Below are 19758 nucleotides of genomic sequence, written 5' to 3'. Positions count from 1 at the left end.
GAAGGTCTCTACAGGTGTAGCATCAGCAGTCATGGGCTGTGTCATTCACTACACAGTGAAGTCATTCTGATGGCCATTCCGACACAAAGCAGACGATTTTATCCTCGTCGCAGATCCCGTGACTACCGTCTGTCACCATAGCAACCACCATAAGTCGTTCCAAATCAAATCCAAACTCATATGAAAAAGTTTTATCTTCTTACATTGTATTTTATTCTTCCCCTCCCTGAGCCGTGACCTTATCGTGGTGGAGGGGTTTGTGCGTCCTGAAGATCCTAGCAGCTATGTTGTCGGGGGCTTTATGCCCCTGGTAGGGTCACCCATGGCAAACAGGTGTCTAGGGGAGGGACCAGACCAAGCACCGCTCATCAACCCCTATGATGAACACAAACATGGGCAGAAATGTTCCCTTGCCCGGACGCGGGTTACCGGGACCCCCCTCTGGAGCCAGGCCTGGAGGTGGGGTACGAGAACGAGCGTCTGGTGGCCGGGCCTTTCTCCATGGGGCCCGGTCGGGCTCAGCCCGAAAGGGTTACATGGGCCCCACCTCCCGTGGGCTCACCATCTGCAGGAGGAGCCGTAGGGGTCGGGTGCAATGTGAGCTGGGCGGCAGCAAGAGGCGGGGACCCTGGCGGTCCGATCCCCGGCTGCAGAAGCTGGCTCTAGGGACGTGGAACGTCACCTCTCTGGTGGGGAAGGAGCCTGAGCTTGTGTGCCAGGTTGAGTTGTTCTGGCTAGATATAGCTGGACTGTCGTGGTGAAGAAGGAGCTGAGCCAGAAGGCGAAGCTCTCGATTTACCAGTCGATCTACGTTCCTACCCTCACCCATGGTCATGAGCTGTGGGTCGTGACCGAAAGAAGGAGATCTCGTATACAGGCGGCTGAAATGGGTTTCCTCTGCAGGGTGGCCGGGCTCTCCCTTAGAGATAGGGTGAGGAGCTCGGTCATCCGGGAGGAGATCAGAGTAGAGCCGCTGCTCCTCCGCATCAAGAGGAACCAGTTGAGGTGGCTCGGGCATCTGGTCAGGATGCCTCCTGGACCTCCCTGGTGAGGTGTTCCAGGCACGTCCCTCTGGGAGGAGACCCCGGGGAAGACCCAGGACATGCTGGAGGGATTATATCTCTCGGCTGGCCTGGGAACGCCTCGGGATCCCCCCCCGCAGAGTTGGTAAATGTGGCTGGGGAGAGGGAAGTCTGGGCTTCCCTGCTTAGGCTGCTGCCCCCGCGACCCGACCCCGGATAAGCGGCAGACGATGGATGGATGGTGCTTTATTCTTTTTTTGTTGCACATTGATTGAACAAATAAGTAAATAAAAATGATCTGTAGTTTTTTCTGAACCTGACGTTCGTGTCACTTTACGCGCCTGCCTGCAATGCATTGTGGTCTATATCAACCCGACTAGTGACCACTGATTCTCGATACTTTTCATGATGCATTGTGGGTAATTTTGAGTGCACTCCTGTTTTCTCTCTGGACACCCCTGGCGTGAGCACCATGTAGGGAACAGGATGGACGTTCAGACACAACCATGGAGAGTTTTTCTTCTTTCACATGAAACATTTTAAGCCTCCATAACGAACGTCTACGTAGGGAAACCGTGTGTGAATCCAGCGTGTAGAAAAGTTAGAAAGTTAAATCAGTTTTAACAAAAAGTTCAGACAGAGATGAAAAGTGAATAAAAACAGAACAGGAGGTAAAATCTGATCCATGTTTTCCATCACAACAACAGAAACATATCAAACACTGAATTCATTCATCTTCCTGACAACTTAATCCAACGAAGGGTCCTGGGGAAGCTGGAGCCTATCCCAGCTGGCTTCGGGCGAAAGGCGGGGAACACCCTGGACAGCTAGTCAGTCCATCGCAGGGACACACAGAGACAAACAACCTCTAACGCTCAAACGCTGAACTAAAAATGTTCTTACAACATAAAAATATGAGCTTACCTTGAATTTAATATGATGATTTTCCCAGCAGCAGAGCTGCATCTCAGGACGACTGCAGGGCTCCGTGCTGCTGTCTGAGGGTTATACTTAGTTTATGTGTTTCTCAGAGGAGGAGCAGCATATTTAAACCTGCTGCAACATGAAATACTTTCACTGAAGTCAGAATCAGGAATCTGACGAGCTCACACGTTACCAAGTTCTTTCTTCACAGCGAGACTGCGATCACATTGTATCTTTCAGACCAGTTTCTCTTTTCTTAAAGCAGTTTAGCAGCTGGGAAAATAAAAAGAAATAACAGCTCATCACTTCATTAGTTTAGAAAATGAATCAAGTCAGAATCAGGAGTGAATTTCTGTTCAGACATGATTTTATATTCCTTTCAGACCTGTAGTTTAATCACAAAACCCACCCAGATGAACTCACTCTTAACTAAGCTCCTAAAATAAATCCTCTTCTGAGAAGCCGTTCTCATACAGTCCATGTATCAGCTGCTGTGTGCTGAGAGATGAACAGTCCAAAATCCTCTTCTCCTTTCCAGGGAAAGGATCTGAGGAAGCAGAACCTCCAAAAATCCCTGTAACCCCTGAAACAGACGTTTCCTAGTTCAATAAAACTACACATGACGCACCGGTAGGCTCTCCCCTTCTGACTGACCCATTTCTGACCAACTGGTCGTTTACACCACCGAGGAGGTGGAGGAGTCGTTTACACCCGCGAGGAGGTGGAGGAGTCGTTTACACCACCGAGGAGGTGGAGGAGTCGTTTACACCCGCGAGGAGGTGGAGGAGTCGTTTACAACCCTGAGGAGGTGGAGGAGTCGTTTACACCCGCGAGGAGGTGGAGGAGTCGTTTACACCCGCGAGGAGGTGGAGGAGTCGTTTACACCACCGAGGAGGTGGAGGAGTCGTTTACACCCGCGAGGAGGTGGAGGAGTCGTTTACACCACCGAGGAGGTGGAGGAGTCGTTTACACCCGCGAGGAGGTGGAGGAGTCGTTTACACCCGCGAGGAGGTGGTGGAGTCGTTTACACCCGCGAGGAGGTGGAGGAGTCGTTTACACCCGCGAGGAGGTGGAGGAGTCGTTTACACCCGCGAGGAGGTGGAGGAGTCGTTTACACCCGCGAGGAGGTGGAGGAGTCGTTTACACCCGCGAGGAGGTGGAGGAGACGTTTACACCACCGAGGAGGTGGAGGAGTCGTTTACACCCGCGAGGAGGTGGAGGAGTCGTTTACACCCGCGAGGAGGTGGTGGAGTCGTTTACACCCGCGAGGAGGTGGAGGAGTCGTTTACACCACCGAGGAGGTGGAGGAGTCGTTTACACCCGCGAGGAGGTGGAGGAGTCGTTTACACCCGCGAGGAGGTGGTGGAGTCGTTTACACCACCGAGGAGGTGGAGGAGTCGTTTACACCCGCGAGGAGGTGGAGGAGTCGTTTACACCCGCGAGGAGGTGGAGGAGTCGTTTACACCCGCGAGGAGGTGGAGGAGACGTTTACACCCGCGAGGAGGTGGTGGAGTCGTTTACACCCGCGAGGAGGTGGAGGAGTCGTTTACACCCGCGAGGAGGTGGTGGAGTCGTTTACACCACCGAGGAGGTGGAGGAGACGTTTACACCCGCGAGGAGGTGGAGGAGTCGTTTACACCCACGAGGAGGTGGAGGAGTCGTTTACACCACCGAGGAGGTGGAGGAGAAGTTTACACCCGCGAGGAGGTGGAGGAGTCGTTTACACCACCGAGGAGGTAGAGGAGACGTTTACTCCCGCGAGGAGGTGGAGGAGACGTTTACACGCGCGAGGAGGTGGAGGAGTCGTTTACACCCGCGAGGAGGTGGAGGAGACGTTTACACCCGCGAGTAGGTGGTGGAGTCGTTTACACCACCGAGGAGGTGGAGGAGTCGTTTACACCCGCGAGGAGGTAGAGGAGACGTTTACACCACCGAGGAGGTAGAGGAGACGTTTACACCCGCGAGGAGGTGGAGGAGACGTTTACACCCGCGAGGAGGTGGAGGAGTCGTTTACACCACCGAGGAGGTGGAGGAGTCGTTTACACCACCGAGGAGGTAGAGGAGACGTTTACACCCGCGAGGAGGTGGAGGAGTCGTTTACACCACCGAGGAGGTAGAGGAGACGTTTACACCCGCGAGTAGGTGGTGGAGTCGTTTACACCACCGAGGAGGTGGAGGAGTCGTTTACACCCGCGAGGAGGTAGAGGAGACGTTTACACCACCGAGGAGGTAGAGGAGACGTTTACACCCGCGAGGAGGTAGAGGAGACGTTTACACCAGCGAGGAGGTGGAGGAGTCGTTTACACCCGCGAGGAGGTGGAGGAGTCGTTTACACCACCGAGGAGGTGGAGGAGTCGTTTACACCACCGAGGAGGTAGAGGAGACGTTTACACCCGCGAGGAGGTGGAGGAGACGTTTACACCCGCGAGGAGGTGGAGGAGTCGTTTACACCCGCGAGGAGGTGGAGGAGACGTTTACACCCGCGAGTAGGTGGTGGAGTCGTTTACACCACCGAGGAGGTGGAGGAGTCGTTTACACCCGCGAGGAGGTAGAGGAGACGTTTACACCCGCGAGGAGGTGGAGGAGTCGTTTACACCCACGAGGAGGTAGAGGAGACGTTTACATCCGCGAGGAGGTGGAGGAGTCGTTTACACCACCGAGGAGGTGGAGGAGTCGTTTACACCCGCGAGGAGGTAGAGGAGACGTTTACATCCGCGAGGAGGAGTCGTTTACACCACCGAGGAGGTGGAGGAGTCGTTTACACCACCGAGGAGGTGGAGGAGTCGTTTACACCACCGAGGAGGTGGAGGAGTCGTTTACACCCGCGAGGAGGTGGAGGAGTCGTTTACACCACCGAGGAGGTGGAAGAGTCGTTTACACCCGCGAGGAGGTGGTAGAGTCTTTTATACCACCGAGGAGGTGGAGGAGTCGTTTACAACCCTGAGGAGGTGGTGGAGTCTTTTACAACCCTGAGGAGGTGGAGGCGTCGTTTACAACCCTGAGGAGGTGGTGGAGTCTTTTACAACCCTGAGGAGGTGGAGGAGTCGTTTACAACCCTGAGGAGGTGGAGGAGTCTTTTACAACCCTGAGGAGGTGGAGGAGTCGTTTACAACCCTGAGGAGGTGGAGGAGTCTTTTACAACCCTGAGGAGGTGGAGGAGTCGTTTACAACCCTGAGGAGGTGGAGGAGTCGTTTATAACCCTGAGGAGGTGGAGGAGTCGTTTACAACCCTGAGGAGGTGGAGGAGTCTTTTACAACCCTGAGGAGGTGGAGGAGTCGTTTACAACCCTGAGGAGGTGGAGGAGTCGTTTACACCACCGAGGAGGTGGAGGAGTCGTTTACACCCGCGAGGAGGTGGAGGAGTCGTTTACACCCGCGAGGAGGTGGAGGAGTCGTTTACACCACCGAGGAGGTGGAGGAGACGTTTACACCCGCGAGGAGGTGGAGGAGTCGTTTACACCACCGAGGAGGTGGAGGAGTCGTTTACACAACCGAGGAGGTGGAGGAGTCGTTTACACCCGCGAGGAGGTGGAGGAGTCGTTTACACCCGCGAGGAGGTGGAGGAGTCGTTTACACCACCGAGGAGGTGGAGGAGACGTTTACACCCGCGAGGAGGTGGAGGAGTCGTTTACACCACCGAGGAGGTGGAGGAGTCGTTTACACAACCGAGGAGGTGGAGGAGTCGTTTACACCCGCGAGGAGGTGGAGGAGTCGTTTACACCACCGAGGAGGTGGAAGAGTCGTTTACACCCGCGAGGAGGTGGTAGAGTCTTTTATACCACCGAGGAGGTGGAGGAGTCGTTTACACCCGGGAGGAGGTGGAGGAGTCGTTTACACCCGCGAGGAGGTGGAGGAGTCGTTTACACCTGGGAGGAGGTGGAGGAGTCGTTTACACCCGCGAGGAGGTGGAGGAGTCGTTTACACCTGGGAGGAGGTGGAGGAGTCGTTTACAACCCTGAGGAGGTGGAGGAGTCGTTTACAACCCTGAGGAGGTGGTGGAGTCTTTTACAACCCTGAGGAGGTGGAGGCGTCGTTTACAACCCTGAGGAGGTGGTGGAGTCTTTTACAACCCTGAGGAGGTGGAGGAGTCGTTTACAACCCTGAGGAGGTGGAGGAGTCTTTTACAACCCTGAGGAGGTGGAGGAGTCGTTTACAACCCTGAGGAGGTGGAGGAGTCTTTTACAACCCTGAGGAGGTGGAGGAGTCGTTTACAACCCTGAGGAGGTGGAGGAGTCGTTTATAACCCTGAGGAGGTGGAGGAGTCGTTTACAACCCTGAGGAGGTGGAGGAGTCTTTTACAACCCTGAGGAGGTGGAGGAGTCGTTTACAACCCTGAGGAGGTGGAGGAGTCGTTTACACCACCGAGGAGGTGGAGGAGTCGTTTACACCCGCGAGGAGGTGGAGGAGTCGTTTACACCCGCGAGGAGGTGGAGGAGTCGTTTACACCACCGAGGAGGTGGAGGAGACGTTTACACCCGCGAGGAGGTGGAGGAGTCGTTTACACCACCGAGGAGGTGGAGGAGTCGTTTACACAACCGAGGAGGTGGAGGAGTCGTTTACACCCGCGAGGAGGTGGAGGAGTCGTTTACACCCGCGAGGAGGTGGAGGAGTCGTTTACACCACCGAGGAGGTGGAGGAGACGTTTACACCCGCGAGGAGGTGGAGGAGTCGTTTACACCACCGAGGAGGTGGAGGAGTCGTTTACACAACCGAGGAGGTGGAGGAGTCGTTTACACCCGCGAGGAGGTGGAGGAGTCGTTTACACCACCGAGGAGGTGGAAGAGTCGTTTACACCCGCGAGGAGGTGGTAGAGTCTTTTATACCACCGAGGAGGTGGAGGAGTCGTTTACACCCGGGAGGAGGTGGAGGAGTCGTTTACACCCGCGAGGAGGTGGAGGAGTCGTTTACACCTGGGAGGAGGTGGAGGAGTCGTTTACACCCGCGAGGAGGTGGAGGAGTCGTTTACACGTGGGAGGAGGTGGAGGAGTCGTTTACACCCCTGAGGAGGTGGAGGAGTCGTTTACAACCCTGAGGAGGTGGTGGAGTCTTTTACAACCCTGAGGAGGTGGAGGCGTCGTTTACAACCCTGAGGAGGTGGTGGAGTCTTTTACAACCCTGAGGAGGTGGAGGAGTCGTTTACAACCCTGAGGAGGTGGAGGAGTCTTTTACAACCCTGAGGAGGTGGAGGAGTCGTTTACAACCCTGAGGAGGTGGAGGAGTCTTTTACAACCCTGAGGAGGTGGAGGAGTCGTTTACAACCCTGAGGAGGTGGAGGAGTCGTTTATAACCCTGAGGAGGTGGAGGAGTCGTTTACAACCCTGAGGAGGTGGAGGAGTCTTTTACAACCCTGAGGAGGTGGAGGAGTCGTTTACAACCCTGAGGAGGTGGAGGAGTCGTTTACACCACCGAGGAGGTGGAGGAGTCGTTTACACCCGCGAGGAGGTGGAGGAGTTGTTTACACCCGCGAGGAGGTAGAGGAGACGTTTACATCCGCGAGGAGGTGGAGGAGTCGTTTACACCACCGAGGAGGTGGAGGAGTCGTTTACACCCGCGAGGAGGTAGAGGAGACGTTTACATCCGCGAGGAGGTGGAGGAGTCGTTTACACCACCGAGGAGGTGGAGGAGTCGTTTACACCACCGAGGAGGTGGAGGAGTCGTTTACACCACCGAGGAGGTGGAGGAGTCGTTTACACCCGCGAGGAGGTGGAGGAGTCGTTTACACCACCGAGGAGGTGGAAGAGTCGTTTACACCCGCGAGGAGGTGGTAGAGTCTTTTATACCACCGAGGAGGTGGAGGAGTCGTTTACAACCCTGAGGAGGTGGTGGAGTCTTTTACAACCCTGAGGAGGTGGTGGAGTCTTTTACAACCCTGAGGAGGTGGAGGAGTCGTTTACAACCCTGAGGAGGTGGAGGAGTCTTTTACAACCCTGAGGAGGTGGAGGAGTCGTTTACAACCCTGAGGAGGTGGAGGAGTCTTTTACAACCCTGAGGAGGTGGAGGAGTCGTTTACAACCCTGAGGAGGTGGAGTAGTCGTTTATAACCCTGAGGAGGTGGAGGAGTCGTTTACAACCCTGAGGAGGTGGAGGAGTCTTTTACAACCCTGAGGAGGTGGAGGAGTCGTTTACAACCCTGAGGAGGTGGAGGAGTCGTTTACACCACCGAGGAGTTGGAGGAGTCGTTTACACCCGCGAGGAGGTGGAGGAGTCGTTTACACCCGCGAGGAGGTGGAGGAGTCGTTTACACCACCGAGGAGGTGGAGGAGACGTTTACACCCGCGAGGAGGTGGAGGAGTCGTTTACACCACCGAGGAGGTGGAGGAGACGTTTACACCCGCCAGGAGGTGGAGGAGTCGTTTACACCACCGAGGAGGTGGAGGAGTCGTTTACACAACCGAGGAGGTGGAGGAGTCGTTTACACCCGCGAGGAGGTGGAGGAGTCGTTTACACCCGCGAGGAGGTGGAGGAGTCGTTTACACCACCGAGGAGGTGGAGGAGACGTTTACACCCGCCAGGAGGTGGAGGAGTCGTTTACACCACCGAGGAGGTGGAGGAGTCGTTTACACAACCGAGGAGGTGGAGGAGTCGTTTACACCCGCGAGGAGGTGGAGGAGTCGTTTACACCACCGAGGAGGTGGAAGAGTCGTTTACACCCGCGAGGAGGTGGTAGAGTCTTTTATACCACCGAGGAGGTGGAGGAGTCGTTTACACCCGGGAGGAGGTGGAGGAGTCGTTTACACCCGCGAGGAGGTGGAGGAGTCGTTTACACCTGGGAGGAGGTGGAGGAGTCGTTTACACCTGGGAGGAGGTGGAGGAGTCGTTTACACCCGCGAGGAGGTGGAGGAGTCGTTTACACCTGGGAGGAGGTGGAGGAGTCGTTTACAACCCTGAGGAGGTGGAGGAGTCTTTTACAACCCTGAGGAGGTGGAGGCGTCGTTTACAACCCTGAGGAGGTGGTGGAGTCTTTTACAACCCTGAGGAGGTGGAGGAGTCGTTTACAACCCTGAGGAGGTGGAGGAGTCTTTTACAACCCTGAGGAGGTGGAGGCGTCGTTTACAACCCTGAGGAGGTGGTGGAGTCTTTTACAACCCTGAGGAGGTGGAGGAGTCGTTTACAACCCTGAGGAGGTGGAGGAGTCGTTTACAACCCTGAGGAGGTGGAGGAGTCGTTTACACCACCGAGGAGGTGGAGGAGTCGTTTACACCCGCGAGGAGGTGGAGGAGTCGTTTACACCCGCGAGGAGGTGGAGGAGTCGTTTACACCACCGAGGAGGTGGAGGAGACGTTTTACAACCCTGGGGTCTCGGCTCTAATACGTCAGACCCCAGACCGGGGGAACCGTTCATGCGGGTGTCGTTCAGTCCGAGTGTGCGTGAAGCAAAAAGAGCAGCGATGAAAGAGACGCAGCGGTTCAACACCTCTGTTTCCCTCCAGTTGGAAACATTTGTTCATAAATAGAAAATGATAGAAAGAAAATAAGCTGCTGCTGATTTATCTGCGTGTGTGTGGACCGCTTCCATACTCTGTGTGTGCATGCGTGCAGCGATGCGTGTCTGTTAGAACATACACTTATTACAGTCGCAGGACTAATGTGGGATAAAAACTTCTTGTTTGTCTTTTGTTGCACACTTGAACACAAACGCCTCCCAAGCGTGCATGAGTGAAGAAACGTGACATCCACTTTATTTCTGTAACACAAAAACACGCATTTCAACCGGTGGCTGTACGTAATGAACTGCGTAGCTTACAGAGCACTTCCTTGTTTCAATCTCAAGGACCCCCTAAGCCACCTGAGATGCCTGTGTAAATCGCTCATATTAACGTGACCTCCCAGAACATCTGTAGTAATTATAAGTGTATCTTCTGTATCTGTGTATGGAAACCCAGCAGCTCTTCAGATGAAGAAGGAGCAGCTCCTTCCAGAGGAAGACTACATTCCTGCCCTTCAGACCACCAGGACCCCTGCTCATCATAACAGCTACATATTCTGCTCTACAGATTTTTACTTTACTTTTTACAGACAGGGGGCTGCACGGTGGCACAGTGGTTAGCACTGTGGCCTCACAGCAAAAAAGTCACTGGTTCAATTCTTGGCTTGGGGAGGGGTTCAGTCAGTGGCCTTTCTGTGTGGAGTTTGCATGTTCTCCCTATGTGTGGGTTCTCTCCGGGTTCTCCAGCTTCCTCCCACCATCCAAAGACATAATTTTAGGTTAACTGGTTACTCTAGGAGCCTAGGAATTAGTGTGAGTGGTTGTTTGTCTCTGTGTGTCCCTGCGATGGACTGGCGAGCTGTCCAGGGTGTACCCTGCCTTTTGCCCAAAGCCAGCTGGGATAGGCTCCAGCTTCCCAGCGAAATGAATGCATGAATTTTTACAAATACTCCTCATCAGACTGTAACAGACCCCCGGCTCTGCAAGGGGAAGATGGGGAGCCACATTGAAGACATAAGATAAGTTTGGGGAAACAAAAGGGTTTAATATTTCACCAACATTTTGGTCACAACAAAACCTTGCTGGTTCACACCAGAAAACGATGCAATAGCCAAAGAGAACCAGACATCCAAGGGCCAACTTCAAGGGCCGACAAAGGCAGCAGCAACAACAACAAAACCAAACAATCTCAAGGTTTCCAAAGTGGCAAAATGTTTTACGTCCGAACAACAGCTGCCCTGAATGTTCATCCGAAGCTGGTTTAAACAGAGAAGCTCCAGCCAGCCATCCAAGGAAGGGGCCGATCACAAGCAGGGGATGGCACAGTCAGGTGTGTCCTGCAGAGGCAGCCGATCACAAGCAGGGGATGGCACAGTCAGGTGTGTCCTGCAGAGGCAGCCGATCACAAGCAGCGGATGGCACAGTCAGGTGTGTCCTGCAGAGGCAGCCGATCACAAGCAGCGGATGGCACAGTCAGGTGTGTCCTGCAGAGGCAGCCGATCACAAGCAGCGGATGGCACAGTCAGGTGTGTCCTGCAGAGGCAGCCGATCACAGGCAGGGGATGGCACAGTCAGGTGTGTCCTGCAGAGGCAGCCGATCACAAGCAGGGGATGGCACAGTCAGGTGACTCCTACTAGCAGCCAATAGCTGCTAGTAGGAGTCATCTTGAAATACATAAGCTGAGGCCTGGGGCCGGAACACAGAAAAGAGTTAAAAAAACAAATACTTACCAATGAAAATATGTAAATGGTTTTGTGTTATGGTGCTTTTATGATTCCATTTTGTTTACATAACATAACATGGCATTATATTGTTTACATATATAAAAATGATGACCGTAAAACTTATTTTAATTCACAGTAGAAAAAATAAGCTTTTAGTGTGTTTATGCATCACCTGGTGAATTTCAATAATACTGATAGTAAATATGAATATATAACAAGATTCCTCTTGATGCCACCTTTAATTAGAGTCTCATTGATGACTGTATGTTGAAGTGTTCTGGAGTTATAGCTTATTGAAGTGTTCTGGAGTTAGAGCTTATTGAAGTGTTCTGGAGTTATAGCTTATTGAAGTGTTCTGGAGTTATAGCTTATTGAAGTGTTCTGGAGTTAGAGCTTATTGAAGTGTTCTGCAGTTATAGCTTATTGAAGTGTTCTGGAGTTAGAGCTTATTGAAGTGTTCTGGAGTTATAGCTTATTGAAGTGTTCTGCAGTTATAGCTTATTGAAGTGTTCTGGAGTTATAGCTTATTGAAGTGTTCTGGAGTTATAGCTTATTGAAGTGTTCTGGAGTTATAGCTTATTGAAGTGTTCTGGAGTTATAGCTTATTGAAGTGTTCTGGAGTTATAGCTTATTGAAGTGTTCTGCAGTTATAGCTTATTGAAGTGTTCTGGAGTTATAGCTTATTGAAGTGTTCTGGAGTTATAGCTTATTGAAGTGTTCTGGAGTTATAGCTTATTGAAGTGTTCTGGAGTTATAGCTTATTGAAGTGTTCTGCAGTTATAGCTTATTGAAGTGTTCTGGAGTTATAGCTTATTGAAGTGTTCTGGAGTTATAGCTTATTGAAGTGTTCTGGAGTTATAGCTTATTGAAGTGTTCTGGAGTTATAGCTTATTGAAGTGTTCTGGAGTTATAGCTTATTGAAGTGTTCTGCAGTTATAGCTTATTGAAGTGTTCTGGAGTTATAGCTTATTGAAGTGTTCTGGAGTTATAGCTTATTGAAGTGTTCTGGAGTTATAGCTTATTGAAGTGTTCTGGAGTTATAGCTTATTGAAGTGTTCTGCAGTTATAGCTTATTGAAGTGTTCTGCAGTTATAGCTTATTGAAGTGTTCTGGAATTAGAGCTTATTGAAGTGTTCTGGAGTTATAGCTTATTGAAGTGTTCTGGAGTTATAGCTTATTGAAGTGTTCGGGAGTTATAGCTTATTGAAGTGTTCTGCAGTTATAGCTTATTGAAGTGTTCTGGAGTTATAGCTTATTGAAATGTTCTGCAGTTATAGCTTATTGAAGTGTTCTGCAGTTATAGCTTATTGAAGTGTTCTGCAGTTATAGCTTATTGAAGTGTTCTGGAGTTATAGCTTATTGAAGTGTTCTGGAGTTATAGCTTATTGAAGTGTTCTGCAGTTATAGCTTATTGAAGTGTTCTGGAGTTATAGCTTATTGAAGTGTTCGGGAGTTATAGCTTATTGAAGTGTTCTGCAGTTATAGCTTATTGAAGTGTTCTGGAGTTAGAGCTTATTGAAGTGTTCTGGAGTTATAGCTTATTGAAGTGTTCTGCAGTTATAGCTTATTGAAGTGTTCTGGAGTTATAGCTTATTGAAGTGTTCTGGAGTTATAGCTTATTGAAGTGTTCTGGAGTTATAGCTTATTGAAGTGTTCTGCAGTTATAGCTTATTGAAGTGTTCTGGAGTTATAGCTTATTGAAGTGTTCTGCAGTTATAGCTTATTGAAGTGTTCTGCAGTTATAGCTTATTGAAGTGTTCTGGAGTTATAGCTTATTGAAGTGTTCTGGAGTTATAGTTTATTGAAGTGTTCGGGAGTTATAGCTTATTGAAGTGTTCTGCAGTTATAGCTTATTGAAGTGTTCTGCAGTTATAGCTTATTGAAGTGTTCTGCAGTTATAGCTTATTGAAGTGTTCAGGAGTTATAGCTTATTGAAGTGTTCTGCAGTTATAGCTTATTGAAGTGTTCTGCAGTTATAGCTTATTGAAGTGTTCTGGAGTTATAGCTTATTGAAGTGTTCTGGAGTTATAGCTTATTGAAGTGTTCGGGAGTTATAGCTTATTGAAGTGTTCTGCAGTTATAGCTTATTGAAGTGTTCTGGAGTTAGAGCTTATTGAAGTGTTCTGGAGTTATAGCTTATTGAAGTGTTCTGCAGTTATAGCTTATTGAAGTGTTCTGGAGTTATAGCTTATTGAAGTGTTCTGGAGTTATAGCTTATTGAAGTGTTCTGCAGTTATAGCTTATTGAAGTGTTCTGCAGTTATAGCTTATTGAAGTGTTCTGGAGTTATAGCTTATTGAAGTGTTCTGCAGTTATAGCTTATTGAAGTGTTCTGCAGTTATAGCTTATTGAAGTGTTCTGGAGTTATAGCTTATTGAAGTTGGAATTATCCAAAGTGACCAGTTGGAGACTCCATATGACCACTTTGGGGAGCGCATGAACATACTTACAGTAAAACCCTCATAGAATAATAATTATGGCTGCTATTGTCACCAAACTTTAACTGGTCATAGGAAAGGCTTCATGCTACAGCTCCAGCTGATTTTCCAGTCCATATCTCCATCTCTCCATGTGCAGCATGTTGACAAAGTAGAAGAGAAATTCAGACGAGGGAAAAAACCTGAAATTTCCTTGTGTTCCAACTCCAATAACTTTATGCTGCTTACAGTTACAATCCATCTGAAAGCTCAGGGTAAAACTTTAGTGTTTTCTTTATAAAGAGACCATGATTTTGAATCTACTCCAAAGGGTTCAAGAACAGCATCTAATTTAATCTGGGTCTGTCTTTTTCAGGTGTTTTTGGCATTTTGGGGGGTGGCTGTTAAAGGGTTAAATGGTGTGGATGAGAGTCCAAGTCCTTTATGCTGTGGATGGAGTTTATCCTCTCAGATTCATCACATCCACATGTCCTCTCTCTCGTCCTCGACATGAGAACTGGAAGAGTCAGGAGTCTCAGTCAGAAGCCAGCAACTGTTTGGAAAAATGGTAAATCCTAGGATGGCTCTGATGTCCCAGCTCTGACTTCTTCCTCTGAGAAGTCCTTGTCTGTAGTATTAAACTACAGAGATGCTTTCCCCCTCCAGGACCCACAGGAAGAACCTATGATAGCAGTTTATAACTGGTTTTATTATACCTGGTGACACGTCTACATCATCTTTGACAGACATTTGGTAGTTTTTTAGCCTTCCTCTCCACTCCACTAATTATACATTTAGCTGACACAGTGGAAACTTTCCCAGCGGCTCCAGACATCGCCTCTCACTTCCCCATTTCCTTTTTAGCTTTCATCTCGCTGGTCTCTACAAGTTTTATACCAACTCCCTCTCTAGCTTTTCTGATGTCAGCACTTTTCAGCATGGCGACCGTCTTGCTCAACGTTTCCAGCCTTGTGATCTGACAAAGTCAGCATTAGTAGATTTAATAACATTCATTTAGTCACAAGTTACACATATTTCACTCATTAACATTTGATTTCTTAACAACAGAAATGCACATTCTCAGCATAGCAACATAGCACTTCATTACTGATTAGTGATCTTTAATAGATCAATATCCTCTCAGCCTGCAGAAAGGTGGCTGCAAACCACAAGAGGTCTGTTTTACTGCCGGTTTGCTCTCTAGTTGATCCCAAAAACCTCCAGGATCTTTGAAACTACTGAACTCACCGCTCCTCTGGTATCCTGTCGATGAGAGGTGGATGTAGGGACCGCTGTGGTGCTGGGTTTCCCTACAATAAAGATATTTATCATCATCGTCACGTCATGGATGCTGAAACTCAGTCAGTCAGCAGGATGATCCTCACCTGTGACAGAGATCCAGCTGGGTGGAGACTCTCCATGACTGCTGATGCTACACCTGTAGAGACCTTCATCAGACCTGCTAACATGGTGGAGGGTCATGTGACCTGTAGACTCAGTCCTGATGAGGGAGCCATCTTTATAGAAAGCAGCTGGGAGGTTGGAGGGAGGCTTTGATTGACAGCTCAGAGTGAGGTCATCTCCCTCCATCACAGGGAGGACAGGACTCTGCAGGATCACTGATCCACCTCAACACAGAGACAAACTCCAGCATTTCATCCATTTCCACACAGCTTCATCACCACTAACTCCACAGTCTCATCTTACCAGTGACAGTCAGGTTGATGCTGTTACTGGTTGCTCCCTCTCTGGACTCACACCAGTACACTCCAGTGTCCCATGTGAACGTGTAGCTGATGTTACATGTGGAACCGGATGCTTCTCCCCATCCATCTCCACACTCAGACTGTGGTCTGGTTGTGTTTCTCCTCACCGTCCATCCAGCAGAGCCGTCGTCGTCCTCACAGATCAGAGACACAGAGTCTCTTCTATAAACCTGAGATCTGCTGGGACTGATGGTCAGACGAGCTGCTGGATGAAATGTTGGTTGAAAAGATTTAATAATTAACACTTTTATATGATTTATTCCTGTAGGAAAGATGAACGTAAATGTTAACAAACGTAAACAGAGGAAAGTTTACCGACATTGATCAGTTGTGCAGCTCAGCAGAGACGTGAGAACTGGAGAGAAATGACACAAAATAATTCCACATTATAATTCTGACAAACCCTGAAATGCAGAGCTTGGATCAGAAGAGACGTTCAGAGCTGCAACACTGCATGGGATGTACCACCGGCAGATCACTGTAGTGGTCGATATAAACGAGTCCTATCAATGGCTGGAGAGGGCTGGACTGAAGGACAGCACAGAGACACTAATCATGGCAGCACAGGAGCAAGGCTTGAGTACCAGGGCCATCGAGCCTCAGATCTACCAGACCAGGCAGGATCCCAGATCTACCAGACCAGGCAGAATCCCAGATCTACCATACCAGACAGGATCCCTGGTCTACCATACCAGGCAGGATCCCAGATCTACCATACCAGGCAGGATCCCAGATCTACCATACCAGGCAGGATCCCAGATCTACCATACCAGACAGGATCCCAGATCTACCATACCAGGCAGGATCCCAGATCTACCATACCAGGCAGGATCCCAGATCTACCATACCAGGCAGGATCCCAGATCTACCATACCAGGCAGGATCCCAGATCTACCATACCAGGCAGGATCCCAGATCTACCATACCAGGCAGAATCCCAGATCTACCATACCAGGCAGGATCCCAGATCTACCATACCAGGCAGGATCCCAGATCTACCATACCAGGCAGGATCCCAGATCTACCAGACCAGGCAGGATCCCAGATCTACCATACCAGGCAGGATCCCAGATCTACCAGACCAGGCAGGATCCCAGATCTACCATACCAGGCAGGATCCCAGATCTACCACACCAGGCAGGATCCCAGATCTACCACACCAGGCAGGATCCCAGACCTACCAGACCAGGCAGGATCCCAGACCTACCAGACCAGGCAGAATCCCAGATCTACCATACCAGGCAGGATCCCAGATCTACCAGACCAGGCAGGATCCCAGATCTACCAGACCAGGCAGGATCCCAGATCTACCAGACCAGGCAGAATCCCAGATCTACCATACCAGGCAGGATCCCAGATCTACCATACCAGGCAGGATCCCAGATCTACCAGACCAGGCAGGATCCCAGATCTACCATACCAGGCAGGATCCCAGATCTACCAGACCAGGCAGGATCCCAGATCTACCATACCAGGCAGGATCCCAGATCCACCATACCAGGCAGGATCCCTGGTCTACCATACCAGGCAGGACTACAGGTGCAGACTGTGCAAAGAAAGGCCTGAAACAATCCAGCTCCTCACAGCAGGGTGCAAGATACTGACAGGCAAAGAATACATGGAGCGCCATAACCAAGTAGCCACATAGTGTACAGGAACATCTGTCCAGAATATGGACTGGAGACCCCGAAGTCCCAGTGGGAAACTCCCCCCAAGGTGGTAGAGAATGAGAGGACCAAGATCCTCTGGGACTTCCAGATCCAGACAGATAAAATGGTGGTGGCCAACCCAGCGGACATAGCGATCATGGATATGCAGCAGAGGAAAGCCGTAGTGATCGATGGATCCATCCCCAATGATGGAAATATCAGGGAAAAGGAGAAACTGGAGAAGTACCAAGGCCTCAAGGAAGAACTGGAGAAGGCCTGGAGGGTGAAAGCAACAGTAGTACCCATAGTGATGGGAAGCACTGGGGGCCGTGTCCCCCACACTGGAGAAGTGGCTCCAACAGATACCTGGTGAAACATCAGACATCTCCGTCCAGAAAAGATCAGTCCTGGGAACAACTAAGATACTGAAGAGGAGCCTCCCAGGACTCTGGTAAAGGACCTGAGCTTGAGATCAATAGCTAACCCTAACCCTACCCAGAGAAGATGTAGAGGTCTAGCATTGTGAGGGAGGGGTTTGTGTGTATATATATATATATATATATATATATATATATATATATATATATATATATATATATATATATATATATATATATATATATATATATATATATTCCTTATGTGTTGTACAGATTAGATCAGTGGTGGAGACACATGACACATCTGTGTCAGTGAAACAACAGTGAAATATGTACATTATTTGACCCAAGCACTAAAGGCAGCACAAAGCCCCACAGCAATAGGACGTCAGTGTTTCTCATCAAAGACCAGGTCCAAACTGGGTAAGAGCAGAAAACCAGTTGGTCTACACTGTAGGGTGAAACTGTATCATCATGGCAAACTTGATAATACATAAAAAAATCACTATAAATCCCTTGATTTGATCACCATAATCCTGCCAGGGATTAATCAGAGTCTGGTCTTCAACAGATTGATATTACTATTCCCAGTCTACCCTTATGCCCCACCCACTTCCAACAGGAAATTGTTTTTTTACACACTCTGTTCCAACTCCTCGGGATTTGACCCCAAACGCATGAAACTGCTTCACAACATGTCAAACACTTCCATGATGGCACAACAAAAAACCTAACTTCTTCAGCCTAATGTTACCACGACAAATGATGGTCCAACGCCATGAAACAGGAAGTCCTTGTAACTGGCTCATTAAGATGTTGAACCCGAAAAACTTTGCATGGATGATGAAAATGATGAAAGTCACGTTCTGAACTTGGACACCTGGAGATATGCTAGCTAGGTAATACTGTTCTGGTAATAATCATAAGATTAGCCCAACCCAGTCAATTGAAATGAGTTAAATTACCCAGAACTACAGAAAAGTCTGTTGGACCTATTGGCTAAATAAAGGTAGAAAGTCAGTCATATAGAATTGAAATTTAATTTTTCATATGATTTTGGTCCTTTTTGCCCTTTAAGTTAGATGGAACTTATTCCAGGGGTTTTAGCATATCAGGCTGAAACTTCTGCAGCATACATTGATGGGCGCAGCGCCTGCTCAACGTTGATGATTTGCTGTCAAGCAAGATCTCTGTACCTCTGAAATACATGTCTGTCTGGTGCAGATGTCAAGAATAGAGTTGTGATCACAGCCTCACCCTCTGGAAATAGAAAGTGACTAATTTTATGGCCTAAACGACTTGCATCCTTCAATAAAATGTTACTTTACATCCTATTATCACTCATTTGTGTTTCCAACCACCTTCTAATAACATTTGCACCAACTAAAGTGATGCACTGACTCGAGCGCATGTGTTGCTGCAGTTCAGGCCATAAATGCAGCAGCGTCTACATGCGGCTGTTGCAGCGGTGTGATCGGCCAAAGTGGGTGAAAGGACCTCCAACACTGCTAGCAGCTTTAATATTACATTCATAGTTACAAAGAATATGATTAGTTATTTTTATTTAAATGATTGATTTTAATTTATAGAGAATCTCTTCTAATACTTGTCATGATTAAATAAACAAACTGAGCAAGTCTCAGAAAACAGCAGCCAGTAAAGGTCGACCATTTCCAGACAAGATATTCTCCTGAATTTATACAACTACAAGAAAACCACAACAACAGGTTTCACTGTGTGTTTAACCACGTTACTGAGAACTTAAACCATCTGTTTATCATGTTTACAGTTATTTCTGCTACTTTTACTGGTTAAAATCACCTTTCTGTTCTGACTTCCTGGTATTTTTATTAGTTTTCAGACTTTTCTGTGTTCATTTCTTCATCTTCATCAGTTCTGATGAGAAAAAGTTCTACTTACAGAGCAGAAACTGCAGACGTGTTTCCTTCATCCTTCCTCTCAGTGAACTGGTGTGTCGTCTCTTCTGGTTCGCTTCAAGTAAAACCCGCCCTCTTCCTCTTCATGTGTGCGTTGGTTTTTCTTTTTCCTTCCCTTTTTCTTTTTAGTGATTCAGACATTTTAGTTCAGTTTAAACTGAAGATTTTTCACTTTAGTTTACACATTTGTTCCTGTTGTAAAGGTTTTTCTCTCCCTCCCTTTGTCCACCAGAGGCCCGGCGGTGTGTCAGTTCACCTGTCCTCCATCATCATCATCATCATCGTCAGTATCTAAGGACTGGTTTTACACTCATCCAGGGCCAGATGGTTGCTGATCTTTCATGTTGATTTGGACATCTGACTGCAGAACCACTGCCTGCTTTAGCCTTTCTTCTGGAGGAATTCTGTCATTTTGCTGCAATATTGTCAGCCATCAAACCTTTTTGACCCCGTCTGAAGTTCTGTCAAGATGTTCTGTCTGGGTTGGCATTTGGGTCTCAGGTCAGTCAACAA

The 19758-nt window shown here is 48.9% G+C and overlaps 1 protein-coding gene across 1 annotated transcript; it reads right to left on the bottom strand.

Moving 5' to 3' along the window:
* Positions 1-10844: 10844 nt before the first annotated feature.
* Positions 10845-19259, bottom strand: LOC306769323 (low affinity immunoglobulin gamma Fc region receptor II-like; the record flags this gene model as incomplete). The annotated part of the gene is made up of 6 exons (XM_079257889.1): positions 10845-10954; positions 14762-14823; positions 14899-15141; positions 15221-15481; positions 15599-15634; positions 19229-19259. The coding sequence occupies 6 exons, from the start codon at positions 19257-19259 to the stop codon at positions 10922-10924; spliced, it is 666 nt and encodes a 221-aa protein (XP_079114015.1). The 3' UTR covers positions 10845-10921.
* Between the last annotated feature and the right edge of the window lie 499 nt (positions 19260-19758).

This window comes from Telmatherina bonti, assembly GCF_933228915.1.
Source record: "Telmatherina bonti genome assembly, chromosome: 18".
NCBI lineage: Eukaryota > Metazoa > Chordata > Actinopteri > Atheriniformes > Telmatherinidae > Telmatherina > Telmatherina bonti.
The sequence above is the reverse complement of the archived record's forward strand: the minus strand, read 5'-3'. Positions and strand labels throughout refer to the sequence as shown.